This window comes from Pseudonaja textilis, chromosome 2 (genome assembly GCF_049901715.1).
Source record: "Pseudonaja textilis isolate UNSWEBS1 chromosome 2, rPseTex1.2, whole genome shotgun sequence".
Lineage (NCBI taxonomy): Eukaryota > Metazoa > Chordata > Lepidosauria > Squamata > Elapidae > Pseudonaja > Pseudonaja textilis.
This window is the reverse complement of record NC_141991.1, coordinates 142,724,916-142,742,081: the sequence shown is the minus strand read 5'-3', so window position 1 is coordinate 142,742,081 and position 17,166 is coordinate 142,724,916. Positions and strand designations below refer to the sequence as shown.

General features: G+C 38.7%; 1 protein-coding gene across 1 annotated transcript in view; it reads right to left on the bottom strand.

The window, feature by feature from the left end:
• The window catches only part of PTPN18 (protein tyrosine phosphatase non-receptor type 18), a 42,034-nt gene extending 37,411 nt beyond the window's left edge, over window positions 1-4,623 (bottom strand). Inside the window, exon 1 of the mRNA XM_026711260.2 lies at window positions 4,435-4,623. Within this exon, the coding sequence (XP_026567045.1) occupies window positions 4,435-4,527 (93 nt within the window). The 5' untranslated portion in view covers window positions 4,528-4,623. The remainder of the gene's footprint in view (window positions 1-4,434) is intronic.
• Window positions 4,624-17,166: the final 12,543 nt, after the last annotated feature.

The window sequence follows — 17,166 nt, the reverse complement described above, 5'->3', positions numbered from 1 at the left end:
AGCTAGATGACTTTGGGCCAGTCATTCTCTCTCAGCCCAACTCATCTCACAGAACGGTGGTTGTGGAGAAAATAAGAGGAAAAATATTAAATATGTTTGCTGCCTTGAGTTATTTACAAAGTAATCATTAAAGTGGGATAAAAATCTAATCAATCAATAAAAATAATTTCTCAATACTTATGGTCTCTGCTTCCTCTGCCTCTAAGCTAAAAGTGAAATAGAAATGTGCACACAGACATATTTCTATTTCACTATCTAGTTTGTGTATGAGTGCATGTGTGTGTGTATATGAAAGCCAGTAGGGAAATATTTCCATTTCCTTTTTCTGTTTAAATCAGCAGGTTATTTGATTAGGTCTCTTAGCCTTGAAGTCAAGATTTCTAGTATGTGAACCAGGTTTGCACATCTATCCTTCCCCAACATGGTACCATAAGGATGCATTTGACTACAACTCCCAAAATTCTGAGCCAGCAAAGAAAGAAGTATGTCCCGAATTTTCCATTGCTTGTTATTATTAAGCGGGGATGGACTTCTTTCAATAATGACTACTGAAATGCTTTACAGTGATCAGTATGTTTATAGGAGGAAGTTAGGAGGAGCTGAGCATTCCTAAATGATATATACAGTACAGGTTCAAAATAAGCCCATTGAATCTGAAGCACCTTTGCTCCATCTCCTTCCTAGCAGGATGTGATTACATTATGCAAAGCAACCCTTTCCCAAATGATTTAATCCAGGATCATGTAGACATTTGCAAATGAACTCATTTTTTAAATCCGGTATTCGCTGTGTGGCTGCTGACCAAACAGGTTGAATGGAATCTTAAATCTGAATTTAAATGAAATGTATCCATGTTATCAGTTAGGGCTTTCTTTGTGAACCCTTTAAAATAGCATTTTTTAAAACTCAGTTCAAGACCAACAAGTCTTTGAAGTATGCAGAAATATAATATTATTGTCATAGGGTTGGCAATTAGAATGACTATGAAATACTTTATAAAGGGTATTTTGAATTTGCCAGATGGATCAGTAAGGACTTCTTACACAGAATGGAAAACTATCGCTACTTCTTAAAATGTAGTTGGAATTGCAAGGACCAAAATATGACTCATAAAATATAGAGGGCTCTTGCATGTGGCCCTTTATGGTCAAATATAGCTGGCTGTATTTTCCCATCTCTCTAAGTGAGCCAAGCAATCTAATGAGTCTTTCTAGTCAGTTCACCCATAAAGTGACCAATATCTTGGCACATGATGTGCAGTAGCCAATTGGGATGCTGGAGGGCTTAGAAGGATTCATAATTTCAGTTGTCTAGCTGAGCATGGAAAAGTCTTGCTGGCTTTGTGTGCTAGAAACTTTCAGTCTCAAAGAAAAAAATCTGTATTCAGATTTATAGAGTCTAATCTACTCTTCGTTTTACACAGCTATTGATTTCTAACAAATTGTCCCTCACAATCCTAAAGAAAGCATTCTATTTTTTGAGGAGTGGGGGAAATCACAGAAAGAGGAGATACAATCCAGTGCATACCTTTTAAAACCTGTCTCCAGGAAACATGAAGAAATTCTGTATATATAATTCTAATGGGAGAGAATATTTGTAGCTCAGGGTTGAATTGTGGAGTCCTTGATACCCACTGATCTCGGTTATTTTCTTGCAGACATTTCATTACCAGACTAGATAGCATCCAGTGGTGGGATTCTTTTCTTTTTTTACTACTGGTTCTTTGGGTGTGGCTTGGTGGGTGTGTCAGGGGAAGGATACTGTAAAATCTCCAGTCAGAGGTGGTATTTGCCAGTTCTCCAAACTGCTCAAAATTTCCACTACCAGTTCCCCAGAACTGGTCAGAACCTGCTGAATACAACTTCTGGTAGCATCGGTTAGGTAGCACTGATGATGTTACCTAGTTTGGTAATGAAATGTCTGTGGGAAACAACCAAGCTCAGAGAGCACCAAGGATCCCACACAAATATGTTTCCACAGCCCCTCCCTCTGACTCATTCCTTTCCCATTTTTTGAAATTGGGAATTATTGGCACTCTGGATAGGCATTTGAAGCAGAAATGCAAAGTCCTGCTCAACAGTGCAGCATGGCACCATTACTACATTTTAAAGTAAGTGGTTACATATACAGCATCGATAGAGAAAGAGTTTCAACCATAATGTCTAAAGTGGCTGAGAACAAATCTAAAATTGCTGGTTTCTAGCATCCCCTTCTTAGTGCCCATGCCTGCAGTATGGAGTTAAAATGACAGAACTTTGGATCAGACACCTCATTAATTTGTTCTTCTACAAACTGGCTGTCAACTTTTATTAGTATTAACATTAGTACTTTTGCCAGGCTTTAAGATTATTTGCAGAAGGTTTAAGAGTAAAATGGGCTTCAGTTTGCATATGTAAAGTCGTTGACAAAGCAATACATTATAATTCAGTATTATCTTGCAAAGGGCAAGGAGGAACAGAAAGATGGTTTGCGTTCTACAGAATTTATGGCAGAAATAATTGAACTAAAATAAATGAATGAATAAATAAATAAATGAATAAATAAATATCCTGGATCACAGTTTCTTATGCGCTCATATAAATTTAACTCTAAGTAGTATTCCTTAAAGTGGGTCCAAAACCTACCGGGGATTCCCCGAGATCCTTTCAGGAGTTCACAAAATCAAAAATTATTTGCCTTATATACAAAAGATTTGCAAATATTTAAAACAATGCCACTCCTGTGATTATTTTTTTTATTTAAAAGAGTATAGGGATTTTCATGAAATGTATTTACTGGCATTTATTTATGTTAGTATCCAGTGGTCTCAATATGGTTATTTTTACATAGTTCAATAAATATTCTACCAATGCATTGACTTCCATTTTTAATACAGTAAATATCAATAAATGTAACCCATACAAACAAATTCGGGTTCTGGAGCAAAATGTTTAAGAAACACTGTCTGCCCAACCCTTCCTCATAAAACTGAACACATTGTAATTTAAGGGAAATCCCTGCCACATCTGATTGTTGGTTTACTTTGAGGGCAAATGAGACATTGCTTTCTACTAATGCCATTTAAAAAAAAAAAACCCTTTTAGCAACCGCTCTCCTTGATACAATACCAGGGGTGGGATTCTACTGGTTCGGACTGGTTCTATAGAATCGGTTGTTACAATTCTGCACAGTTTGGAGAACCGGCAAATCGTGCCCCTGGCTGGCCCCTCCCCTCTCCGCCCTCCCCTCCCCTCCCAGTCAGTCCTTATTGTGCATGCGCGACATCATGTGCATGCCCGTCATTGCTGCATTCTCCCGCGCCCAGTCACTCCTTAAGGTATTTTTCCCCTCCCGACGATCAGCTGTTCCAATAATCAGCTGTGCCAGGATCCCCCTCACTGTCTTATTACTTCACCCAGGAGGCTTCCCTGAGGCCCAGGAGGCAAAAAGGGGCATGGGTGGTGGTGGTGGTGGCTGCGCAACACACACACACACACACACACACACACACACACACACACACCATTTTTTGCCTTCCTGGGCCCCAGGGAAGCTTCCTGGGAGCAAACATGCCACCCCAGGAGGCTTCCCTGATGCCCCAAAAATGGGGAGGGGGTGCTGCGAAGAAGAAGAAGAAGAAGAAGAAGAAGAAGAAGAAGAAGAAGAAGAAGAAGAAGAAGCAGCAGCAGCCACGCTCACCCAGTCACATGGCCACACCCACTTGGCCATGCCCACAGAACTGGTTGTTAAAAATTTTGAATCCCACCCCTGTACAGTACCCTTTCCTCACCTGCTTTCTTTACATTGCTTAAAAGAGAGATAGACTAGCCTTCTCTCTTTGCATTCATCACCTAGCCACTTAACCTCAAGAATACTCATTGGCCAGCTATAGAGGAATCATCTTCGCGTTTCCCCTAGCTTTGGCAAAGGTCTTTGCAAGATAGACATCAGGCTAGGGTTCATACAAGAGCACACATCAGCCCTTCAATACGATAAAGCATTGCACTGATTCTGATACATGAGTGAAAAGACATTTTTCAGCAGGCCAATTGCACAGAAGCATTTACCAGGTCAGTTGCGCACCCACCACCATCCCATTTTCTTTCCTAGAAAAAAAAGGGGGAATGGAAAATAAGGCACGGATACATGTTGTAGTTCAGACAAAAATCCAACATGTGCATCTTTCTTGGAACAGAAACACAGAGCCAGGAACAGCTGTTGAATTTCTGTTTGCTGGTTACCTAATCAAAGCACTAGAAAACTGGGAGAAAGAGAGACAAAACCCAACAAATAGCTTCGCTGCAGCTTCTCTGCTAGCAAAGACAAATCTTTGGCTGTATTAAAAAAAAAAGAGGAAAATAGGTACTGACAGGGACAGTACAGGGTAGAGTGAAGTTACTTCACAGCTACCCCTGAGGCCCGCTCTTCATTTCCAGAGAAATAGATCTCACTCACCTGGAATTCCTCAGCCAGCTGCCCTTTCTCCTGCCCGGCCTTAGCTTCCACCTGGGCTAGAAAGCCCTTTAGGTATTCTTTACAGCGACTCATCCCTCTGTTTGAGAAGAGGAATCGATGGCAACGTTAGAGCTGAAGGTTCTGAAATGCTAAGAGGAAGTTGACATCCTTGCACCACGCCTCCAGATTGTGGCTAGTGGGATGGGCCCAGCAGACCTGCCTGGCTCTCTGCCTGCTCTCAGGAAAGGGATGGTACTATTCTGCACCCTGGAAACAGGGTGTGAACACTGAGCACCTGAGAAGTACAGGTCAACCAGCACCGTTCTTTGCATGATCTCAAACAGCACAGATAGTAGCATCCTTAATTGTCGGTTCTCTGTGTAGTATCTGGGGGAGGCCGTGCCTCCCTAACAAGTTCCTTACTGTACACATAAGTACCTTGCCCTACCTAATTTATTTATTTTTAAATAAAACTTAATGGGAAACCAGCGTGCTTCAAAGAAAAGCATCAGCCTGAACAGACTTCCTTGTATTTCCAACGATGCCTCTTGACTCTTCCAGCATTCTTAGAAAATAAAATGCTTTGTGGATGAAATCCTCCTTAGTTGTCATTTAATGTGCATATCTACCACATGCTCTGAAAATCACACAAGAACATATATATCCCATTTTATCCTCTATTTGGTATTTCAGGTTTTCCTAGCCATCTTGAGGTCTTGATTGAATAGAAAAGCAGGACCTCGATCAATTAAATAAATGTAATTGTCCAAGAAACTGCTTAACCTGTTAGAACTGCTCTCAGCTGCAACAATAGTGGAAATCTACACCATAATTTGTGTCACATGGTATTTATTTTTTTCCATATTATGTTCGCATCATTAGTTCTAACTTATGTGTGTTTCTTGTAAATACTGTAGAAAGTTTATCTTCACAATAGAGGGACACTATTGCATAATGCTGATGTCATTTTATTATATTCTTCTCCTGTCTATAATCTCTCTTATGCTAAAAAGGCATAGGATCTGGCTATTGTTCTATTGCTGCAGTAACAACATAAACTATGTAGTGTGAGTATTTCAGTGGACTTATTCAGCAGATGGATAAAATAACGAAATCCAGGAAGTAAAAAATAATCGTGGCAATGCAAATAATAACCTTTTGCATAATTTACATTATTTGCATAGTAACATTGTTCGCAGGAATTTTGCTAGAATTTGGTCTACTGAACCATGCAAAGTCTGTTCCGCTGAAATCAAGAAAACTGAGGACTCAGTGTATATGAAATTACTAAGCTTATTTTTTTCTATTTTGCTTTCATTTCTTGTTTCTAATCCTCACGGGCTTCTAATACACATAGTTTCCCATAATAGAAGATTGAAATTCTTTATTTTAAGCAGTTCCATTGAGTTTTCATATTGATTTTCCTCATTCGCAAGTTCCCATTACAAGACCACATGGTGCTAAAATTGCCTGGTTGGGTGGGAGTCTTGAGAAAGAAGTATAAAGTTATGTGGTTTTGGAATCTGAAGTGAAATTGAATTAGCTTTAGTTGAAAATATAACTGAGTGAAAAAATAAGTAGCTCAAGAAATACCATGATAGTCAGTCTTTATAGGAAGAGAGGGTATAATGAGTTTAGCTTATGATATTCACAACAGAAAGCTCCTGACACTAAAAAGAAAAGGCCAGGAAGAGGGATGATATGAACTATTCCCCCAGGCCAGAGGTGGTATTCAGCAGGTTCTGATAAGTTCTGGAAGACCAGTAGTGGAAATTTTGAGTAGTTCAGAGAACTGGCAAATACCACCTCTGACTGGCCCTGTTCTCTGCCTCACGAGTCCCAGCTGATCATCTGGGTCTTCTTTTGTTGCCCTGCACAGGAAAACAGAGCTGGAAAGCTGGTTAGTGAGGTGGGAATGGAGATTTTACAGTATCCTTCCTCTGCCATGCCCACCAAGCCATGCCCACCAAGCCACGCCCACAGAACCGGTAGTAAAAAATTTAAATCCCACCACTGCTCCAGGCCCATGACAGCAAGTTCTTAATTCTTCAAAGAGGATAGAACCAAGAATGAGAATAGATTAGCCTACAAGGATGCGCATGTGTGTGTGTGTGTTTTCTTAAGTTTTCGCGTGTATTTATATCTATGGCATTCAGCTTTGTTCGGGTATTTTGCCACGTCATTATAATTGTGCTTTTAAAGTTGTAGCGACGTTTCGGCAGAATCTCATTTGCCATCATCGGGCTTGTGATGATGATGAGCCTGATGATGGCAGATGAGATTCTGCCGAAACGTCGCTACAACTTTAAAAACACAACTATAATGACGTGGGAAAATACCCGAACAAAGCATATATACACAGCCAACCTTCCCACCAGTATTTATAGAGAGACGGCAGCTCCGATCATGCTTTGCTCGCACAAGCATGAAGCTGAAAGCACCAGCCTGAAGATGACAAATGGGACCTGCAATTTATAGATTATAAGAGTAATCCTGTGTAATATGCATGGTCAAAACAGCAGGCTTTGGACATACTTTTATTTATCAAATTTATATGCCACTCATCTCATAGTGTGAAGCAACGTAAGTTTCCCTAAACAACACTGCATGTTTGAAAAGCAGCTAAAGTCCTGAAAATGCATGCTTTCTCGCTTAACCACATTGATTTTCCCAAGACAAGAAGAGAATGGCCATTGTCATGCCCTTGGTAGAGTCGGACTCTGAGGGAGAGGAGGAACAGCTGACAGGGAGTGGAGGTGTGGCTCCAGAGGTTGTGGAAATAGGCTGGGGAAAGGCAGATGCTGGCTGGGCAGTCAGAGGAACAACCAGGTCCATTCCCTCTGCATCCTAGGACACGCAGGGAGGAATGGAGAAGGCAACAACTTGGCTTACGAGAGAGGAAGCGGCCATGATCCTCCTCATTGGTTGACTAGTATATAAGAGAGACAATTACAACACAGCATTGCCAGAAGCAAAACATGCGGTATTTTGGGCTGAAGTTATCTTGGTTGGTATCCTTCCAACAGACTGTGCCTTATTTCCTTGAATTTGATAATTACTTATCCTGGTCCATTTTGGAAATTTCATCATTGTACTTTGTTTGTTTGTTTATTTCATCTCTATCTGCTCATTAAGTTCTGACTGTATTGCTTTCTTTTGAAGACTATTTTCGAGTACATTTTATCTCCAACTGAGAATTATTGAACAGTGGGGCCAAGTTGGAGGCATTAAAGGACATTTATTTACGTTTTGGATTTTGTTACATTTGTGTTACACTCTGGGCCATCACAGCGACATACAAACATCTTCAAACCTCACCTTTTTAATAGGAAATTATTTCTATAAAAAGGTTAGGTTTTGAAGATGTTTGTATGTGGCCATTCTCTTCGGAAAGTCAATGTGGTTAAGCGAGAAAGTATTCATTCACAGGACTTCAGTTGCTTTTCAAATGTGCAGCAATGTTTAGAGAACCTTATGTTGCCTCACGCTATGAGACGAGTGGCATATAAATTTGATAAATAAAAGTATATCCAAAGTCTGCTGTTTTGATCATTACAATGCATATTACACAGGGTTACTCCTAGAAGTTGCAACGGGATGCAAAATGGGCCTCACGTGGTCTCAGTTTCACCCTCTTGATTGAGCTCAGTGCAGATGAGAGGGGTGTTCAAGCAAAGAAGCTCAGTAATAAAACTATTAATAACAATTGTGGTTTCTATTTTTAAAATATAAGTTCAGGCCTATGTCTTAAACGATGCCATTAAAACAATCCATCCTGAATTTTGGTTGGTACAGAGATCTTGAAACTTCTCCAACTCAGTAGACGTTCTACTAAAGCTATCTCACCCCTAATCTTAGAGGTTTCCAGTGTAAGCAAATAGGAAACAAGACATGGCAAGTTTCTAAAAGAAGGTTAAAAGAAGGTATGTACTTTAACAACTCGTATCTATTATACAACTGCCAGAAAAAGGTCAAACAAGTCTATGGGTTATGAATGGAATAATAGTGATAACATTGCAAATGTGACAGATAAAAGTAAATATGTGTAATGAATACAGAAATGAAATAAGAATCTTAGATAATATTGTAAAACAAGATATGAGAATATTCAAAGAAGAATGAAATAAGTTATAATATGAGTTGGAATTGGATAAAATAAGTGTAATGAATATAAGAATACTTGAGAATATTTAAAGCAAAGTGGGATAAGTAACAATATGATATGAAATTGAATACAAAAGATGAATATGTAATTATGGTCATGTTTGTATTGAAATGTAAAAACCTGGAACCACATTGTTCACCAAAAGAGATGTTTTTTAAAATATAAAAATACAAAAAAATATTGAAAAAAAGTCTATGGGTTATAAATATTCATATAAATTATTTTTCTTCTCTTCTGTTTTGTAAATAATAAAATAATGTATTATATAAAATAATTCATTGTATTACAGCTACATGAGTGACTGTATGCTCTAATTACTCCTAAGGTGGAGATGCAATGGTATTACCAGTCTTTAGCAAGATTGGAAAGAGGTATCACAATGTCATTGAAGTGCAAGAGTAATCATTACCCATGCTGTAAAGTTGGGCCCACAGAAGAATTGCGTGCCTCTGTATCACTAAGATCCACTGAATTCTGAAACTCAATAATTTAATGTCATATTATTCATGGCATTTTATTTTCTTCTTTGTTAGATCGCGGGAAAGGAGACTCGAGACCAGTGTGACTTTTTCAGCTCTTTATTTAATGTATAGCTCTGTGCAAGATCTTGGAGCCACGGCAGTCCTTCATATAGGGCTTGCTCGCGGCTCACAGCCAATGACGGCTCTTTGAATCTCCCGCGATCGGCCTGGTCAATCGCGGTTGATTCGTACTGAGCCAATCCCTGTAGTTTACTCAACCAATCGGCTTGCCGGATGTGTGGACCAATCAGATAAGGGTATTACGAGTATGCTAATACAGAACATTCTTCCTCCAAACAAACCCATGTTGCTTTCTTTCTTTACAATAGTCCTATGAGGAAAATTGGGCTGAGAGAAACTTGAGAAACTGTCAGAATTCCTGCAGTTACCCCCATTTAAATCATGAGTCTTGAGCCAAACTTCCAAAACTTAAAAAGGATTTATTGAGAGTTAGCATGCCGGCACTGTCTGGGTGTAGCTGACTCTGAGACACATAATTCATTATCACCCTTGACCCTGGTTTTTCCCCACCTCCTGGGTGTATCGTAATTCATATTCTCCAATGGGACACATCCATAGCCAAGAGTCATCAATTATGCTCTCCAGTTAGACTTTTGCATGGCAGAAACTTTGGTCACCTAATTACTGTCTTTGAAAACATTTATGGAATGCACTTTTGGTTTTGCAAGCTGCTGCATTGCTCCCCCCTCCCTTTCTATTGGCAACTCTAAAAAGACCAGAGAAATGTTTTATGAATTGACAGAAACTATCCTAAGATAATTTAGTGAATTTAATAGATCTAGTTAAAATCTTAGTCATATAGAACATTGATCCAGAATGTCATTTGTTTTGTTTGGTCATTTTTCAAAATGTTCCCATGAAGATGGTTCCCATCTTTAAAAAAAAAAAAAACAGACCCAGGAAACTATAGACCAATCAGACTAACATCAATACCCGGGAAGATACTGGAAAAGATAATTAAAGAACAGATCTGTCAACATCTAGAAACAAGTAAAGTAATAACTAGCAGTGAGCACGGGTTTGTTAAGAACAGGTCATGCCAAACCAATCTTTTTTCATTCTTCGACAAAGTAACTAAATTAGTAGACCAGCAAAATACTGTGGACATAATATATTTAGATTTCAGCAAGGCATTCGATTAAGTAGACCACAACCTACTTTTTAGTAAGCTAGAAAAAAGTGGAATAGATAGCAGCACCACTAGATGGACTTGCAGCTGGCTGGCAAACCGTACCCAATGAGTAGTCCTTAATGGGTCTAAGTCTACATGGAGGGAAGTAAGCAGTGGGGTGCCACAAGGTTCTGTCTTAGGCCCAGTACTCTTCAATATCTTCATTAACGACTTAGATGAGGGAATAGAAAGGGAACTTACCAAATTTGCAGATGATACTAACCTGGCAGAAATAGCTAAAACCCAAGAAGTTAGGCTCAGGATCTAGTGGGATCTTGACAGACTAGAACACTGGGCCATATCTAACAAAATGAAATTCAATGTAGAGAAAAGTAAAGTCCTACACTTAGGCAAGAAAAACCAAAAGTACACATATAGACTGGGTGAAACCAGACTCAATAGCAGTGACTGTGAGAGGGATCTTGGAGTCTTAGTGGATAGCCAGCTAAATATGAGCCAGCAGTGTGCAGCAGCAGCCAAAAAAGCTAATGCAATCCTAAGTTGTATTAACAGAGGGATACAATCAAGATCAAGGGAAGTACTAATACCACTCTATAAAGCCTTAGTAAGACCACACCTAGAGTACTGCATCCAGTTTTGTTCACCACATTATAAAGAAGATGTTGAGACTCTAGAAAAAGTACAGAGAAGAGCAACCAGGATGATTAGGGGACTGGAGACTAAAACATATGAAGAGCGGTTACAGGAACTGGGTATGGCTAGTCTAGGACCAGGGGCTAGGACCGGGGGAGACATGATAGTGGTCTTTCAATATTTGAGGGGCTGCCACAGAGAGGAAGGGGTCAAGCTATTTTCTAAAGCGCCTGTAGGCCAGACAAGGAATAATGGATAGAAACTGAACAAGGAGATATTTAACCTGGAAATAAGGAGAAACTTCCTGACAGTGAGAACAATCAACCCATGGAACAGAAGTTGCCTTTGGAAGTTGTGGGAGTGCCATCACTTGAGACTTTCAAAAAGAGATTGGACTGCCATTTGTCAGAAATGGTGTAGAGTCTCCCGCTTGGACTGAAGGTTGGACTAAATGACCTACAAGGTCCCTTCCAACTCTGATTATTTGTTATCTGTTATCTATTATTTTGCTGGACTGCATAAACATACTGAATTATGGTTTGATAAACCATAGTTAAACAAACTTGTCTTAACATAATAAATTAAACCAGTCTAACACTTTAACCCCACTTTCCACATGCTGGGGTCTTCTAGATAGTTTGGACCATACCTATCATAATAAACTATATTAACTGCATATGGTGGGAGCTGTAGTTCAAGACATTAAGAGAACACAATTGCAGAAAGCTCACCTGTGCACTTTATTACATGAATACAGAATAATCAGAAAATCAGATTCTATAGAGACAAAAGTCACAAATATGTCTTTAGCTCTTTCCTCACACTCACCAAAAGCTATGATAGACAATATGAATTGCTTTATTTTAAATTTTATATATTAAAAAAACATCTCTCAGAGTTGTAATGGAGCTGGGCAACTTTTAAATGTTATTAAAGTAATAAATAGAACAGAATCTTTCAAATAGAGACTTTATTCCTTTTAATTTTAGAATATTGCAATCTACTGAATTTTGCAAGAAATCCTCATACTTCTACTGTAGCCTTTAATTTTTGTTTGCCAGCTAGTAATTGTATGAATCTGTCTGACTTCTGATTCAGCTACCTGTAGGAGGAATATATTTATTTACTAAATTTTGCTAACTTGGGGGGGTTGGGAAATATGATCCATTTTTCCTACTATTTAATCATGGGTCAGTGACTGTATATGGAAAGTCCCTCCAAAGATGTTGTCTGTAAATGGAAGAATGCAAAGCCAATGAGGCAGACTTGAAGTAGTTCTAACTTTTTGCACGTACTTTTCAAACTCAGAATTATAGAGACTTAAGCTAAGGTTACCAGATCTGGACAGCAAATATCTGGGTGGCCATAGGATGGCATCAAAGATTAAGATTTTTCTGTCTCTCTTTGCTACAGACTGAATTTTTGCAGCCCAGATCTACATAAGTTCAAGTCATATACTCCCTTTTTCTACAAGTCTTAATTCTCCTTAGTTTTAGGTTTGTGAGAACTATGATGAATCAGTGGCTGCAGTTTGTTGATGCTATTATGTGCTTTCTTGGTTGTTGTTACTTCTTACCTAAAGAAAATGTAGAGAAAGAAGACAAAGATTGGCTTCTGGAATTCTTGCTAGTCCATTGACCAGCAGGGGCCATATAGCTTTGTGCTTGTATGCATTGAGAAAGAAGGGGCAATATGCATATGCTCTGCTGTGGGTCATGTGACTGGAAGAGGAGGAATGGAACTGTGACCAATGTTCCAAGTCATGCAGCCTAATTGGGCCTATATTCTTTCTCCGCACCAAATTTGGCTCCATTCCGTTGAGTTTTTGGAGAGCTAATGCTGATGAACAATTCCAACCTCCTTTACATCATTTTTTTCAACATTCCAGTTGGATTGGAAATAACAATGAATATGTCCTATGTATATATTTTGGGAGCCTAAAAGAGGAAATGAAGAGAAGAGAAACTTTATATCTTGTCGGAAAAAATCTGGATGGCTAAAGCAATTCTTGTTTGAGAAGGATGTGTAAAAACAGAATTACTAGGATCTGCAGGAACAGAAACTAAGAAAATGTAGTTCTCTTGTGGAAATTTTGTCACTGGGTTCACACAATACAATGAGGGCTAACCCAGTCAACCGTATTTTAGCCTAATGTATTGTGTGAACCCAGAAAATGAGGTTGAAGAAAGGTTGGCTCAGTTAAACACAGAGAAAACACACAGCCTGTGTGGTATTAGAAGTGTATGTTGTGGTGATCTGTTAAAACCAGGGGTGGGATTCTACCAGTTCATACCTATTCGCTAGAACCAGTTGTTAACATTCTAAGCAGTTCGGAGAACCAGTTGTTAGAAGAAATTACTGGCCTAATCCTGAAAGGAAGGCAGGAAGGAAACGTTCTGGTGTTGCTTACAGAAACTGCCTCTCCGTTAACCCTTATTACATTCTTGGCAGGACTAGACTTCCTGTCTCAGGAACTTCCCTGGAGTTTTTTTTTCCTCCTTTGCTGCTACTTTGCTTGTGTGGAGTGACCATTCAAAGTTACAATGGCACTGAAAAAAGTGACTTATGACCATTTTTCACACTTACGACTGTTGCAGCATCCCCACAGACATGAGTCAGGTGAAGAGATGAGTGCCTCGATGTGAGTGATGAGTTGGCCATGCCCAGCCAATAACATGACCACCAAGCCACGCCTACCAGCTTAGCCATGCCCATAGAACAGGTTGTTAAAAATTTGAATCCCACCCGATTAGAACTATAAGAGAATAATGTATTTGCAGGCTGGGTCTCCTCTGTCCACCCAGGATAGCCACTGCCTCCCCACCCCACAAAAAGAGAGGAACTATGTAAAAAGCTTCCTATATGGATTGTGGCTCTAAATAAACAAGGGTTCCAGTCTATGGAAAGTACTTCTGTTGTGGCTTCCTTAATGACGGTGTGCCTTACTTTTCAAAAGTATTCATTTACATATAAATTAATAATTGTCAACCTTAGGTAGTCCAAACAAGGCACATGCCCTGATATACTACTGTAGCATCAACTTTATTGTAAAGTTACAATAAGGAGAATCTATTAAATCTGAAAATGTATCTCTCTCCCCACTCACCTTTACAGTCTAACATATTAGACTCGAAAAGTCCCTTCTGAGATATTTGCCATCGTTTTGTGGACTAAGCTGCCACTAGTCTGATTGCTGTCTCGTTTGTGGTTCTTTCTCTTCCCTTCTCCCAAGATCATTTCCATATACCATTACAATAGAAAACTGAACATATGAGTTCCAAATACCTATTCTTTGTTTTTCCTAAACCTGAGATGTTTCTAAACAAACATTTTATTTCCAACAGAATAAATGTAGTTCAGAGTTGAATTTGGAGTCATTGATACTCTCGGAGTTTAACTGTTTGCTTGTGGACATTTCATTACCAAACTAGATAACATAATGTGTTTACTTCCTGTACAGTAGCTTTCCCTGCAGTGTTGGTGTGGGTGGGATTTTCTCCTTGATACCTTCTTGATTAGGGTACAGTATTGTTTTCTGTTTGATTGTTTGCTTGAGACATTTTCAATAGTGGGTTAAGTAGTCAGGTACTTTTTGATAAAGTGTGGGTATCCATTTTATTGGGAGACATTACATAAGTGATTTCTTTCCTTTTTCTGATGTTGTAGATTGCTACATGCATCTATATAGTAGTTGTCTTTTTCAGACAATAGTCCTTTTTATTAGACCTTATAGTAGACAGACTAGGTTTGCCAAACTTGCTAAATCATGGTTAATTCAATCATAGTTCATTGACTTAACAATTCCTGGATTTGTACAACTCTGTGAACCATAAACTAATCACTCTAGCTGTATTTGCAAAATAAAGGGTGGCACTACGTAGCCAAAATTGTTTTGTGAAGTTGGCCAGTGTCCTAGGTTTTATCTAGCATTGCCACAGATAATAGAATCAGCCTTTTATTGTAATCTATAATTAACCTTCTTTCCCTACCTACCTATCTTAATGAAGTTAACTGGGGGGAAAGACCCAGAAAAAGAATCCAAATCTTTGAAGGTGTGGATATTTGATTGCCATAGGTTTGGGGAGGATCATTTTGTGAGATACATCACAGCACCCACTTCTTTATTTCCTCCACAAATATTCAGATTATGAACATACATATGGGTGTATTAGTCATCTATATATATATACCTTTAAACATCTGAGGGAGGGGACAGATGGTGAAATTCCAAAATTACAAAATGTTGGTTTGAAACAGGCGTTGTGTCCCACTTATTTTTCTCTGTTTACCTTTCAGTCTAAAACCAAAACATTTCATCCAATATATGTTTAGAAAGGAGGGGACTACTTACAAATGGTCATTTATAATAAATGCTTTCAGTACACCAATATGACATTCATTCCAAATGGAGGAAGTAGATGTAAGTGGCAATATAAGCTTTCTAAATAGTGTCACTGCTTTCCTGTCCTCAAGACAGTGACTGCAAAGAACTGGTTCCCTAATGTAATACAGAAATGCCAATATTTAACTGTAAGATTCAGCAAGGAACTTTGATGTCTAAAATGGTTTTGTGGGGGAAAAAAAACTTGTTCTGATTTAGAAGTGCTCTTATGCTCTTCAGAATATATAAACAACGAGGATTAGTTTTCCAAATGTAAAAATAGTGTTTTATAAGATTCCAATTATGCCATCTAGTGTCTATTATGCAAAATGCTACAGTAAGATATTAGAATATATGGAGAATTTTAAATTACTTTTCTAAAAATGTTCTTTAAAAAATCTAATAGTTATAGACAACATTTCTGATATTTATATAGGATATTTACTTCATTTCCACCACCTAATCCTCCTTTAACCCTCTTCTTGCAGTGATACTGCACCTCTTCTTCTACGTTTCCACATGACCAGCAAGGAAGAGGAAGAGATCTGGTTCCTTCATAAGGGGGTTCTCTTTTTTTCCAGTGTACAGGATCTACCATTGTCAGATAGCTGCTTTACAGGACTGCATTTTGGGTAGAGAGGGTCTGCCAGGCAACTCAGTCTCACTCAAGAAAGAAAAAAAGTTCCTCTGATTGGAAGAAGCACACAAGCCTTGTTCTGTTTATGGGGTACACTAAAAAGGTAGGGTGGAAATGCAAGTGTGCAAGAGCTGGAGAAGATACTAAAGGTCCAGTGGAGTTTCTGACTACTAGTTGCCCTTCCTTAATTTAATCTGTGAAGCTAAGTCACTGTAGACATTTGGCTGACTTTAGCAAATTAATGGATTCATGATATGTGATTTATTGATGTTTTGGAAATGTTTTTAAAATTGTTAAAATGAAACAACGTACTCTATTTATTTCACACCTTAAGGGATTGATTTTTTTTCTCTTCAGTTTTAGCTCACCTTAATAATTTTGTATGTTTTTTACCTGACTGGATAATCACTGTACAGCTATTTTATATTTTCATTGCATTTTCTCCCAAAAAATGAAGTAGAAAATGACATAAAAGCTAAGCAGGATCAGACCTGGATATTATTTGAAATGAAAATCAGAAAGCCCTTAGCCTAAACCTGGAATTTTAAAAAATATCCTAAAGCAAGCAACGACCAACCCATCTCCCTTTTATATATATACTTTATGTTCGGCTGCTGTCATTTTGTCTGAGAAAGAGCCTCCAGTTCGATAGGAATTTTCCCATTAAAAAAAAACATTTTCGGGAACAAAAAATACCGCCTTCCAATTTACAATTGTATAGTCAGGCTTTATTTTATTCATATATCCTTGTTTCACGTAGGCTCCGCAAACTGCGCAGCTCTTTTATGTAAGTGGCAAACACTAAATCGCAAAGCAGTGAGGAATATTCATTTGCACGGAGGTGAAATCAAAATAAGAATCAAAAGAAGGAAAACAGTATGAAATCCTAATTTCTACCGTTTTTCTTAAATGTTCGGCTTTGTGTTGTCTTTACAAGGAAGACCCGGAGAATCAATTGCCCGAATCTGAGTTTGTAATGGTTGTAAATATCGTACCGCAGTGCAAAATGCCATTCCGCAAAAGGACTTTACCTTCGCGCTCCATAGGACAACAATAACAGCAGCCACTGGCAAATAATCCCGCGCCAATAAATTCCTGCCAAATGAGCAAGAGGTGCCAAAGCATACAAGCTGACGTCATCCCCCAACCCTCCGCAAACAATGACCGTTTGCACCAACTTCGCCGCCCTGGCTTTTATATCGTTTTCCCGAAGAAATGCCTTCTCTCTGATTGGTAGGAGAA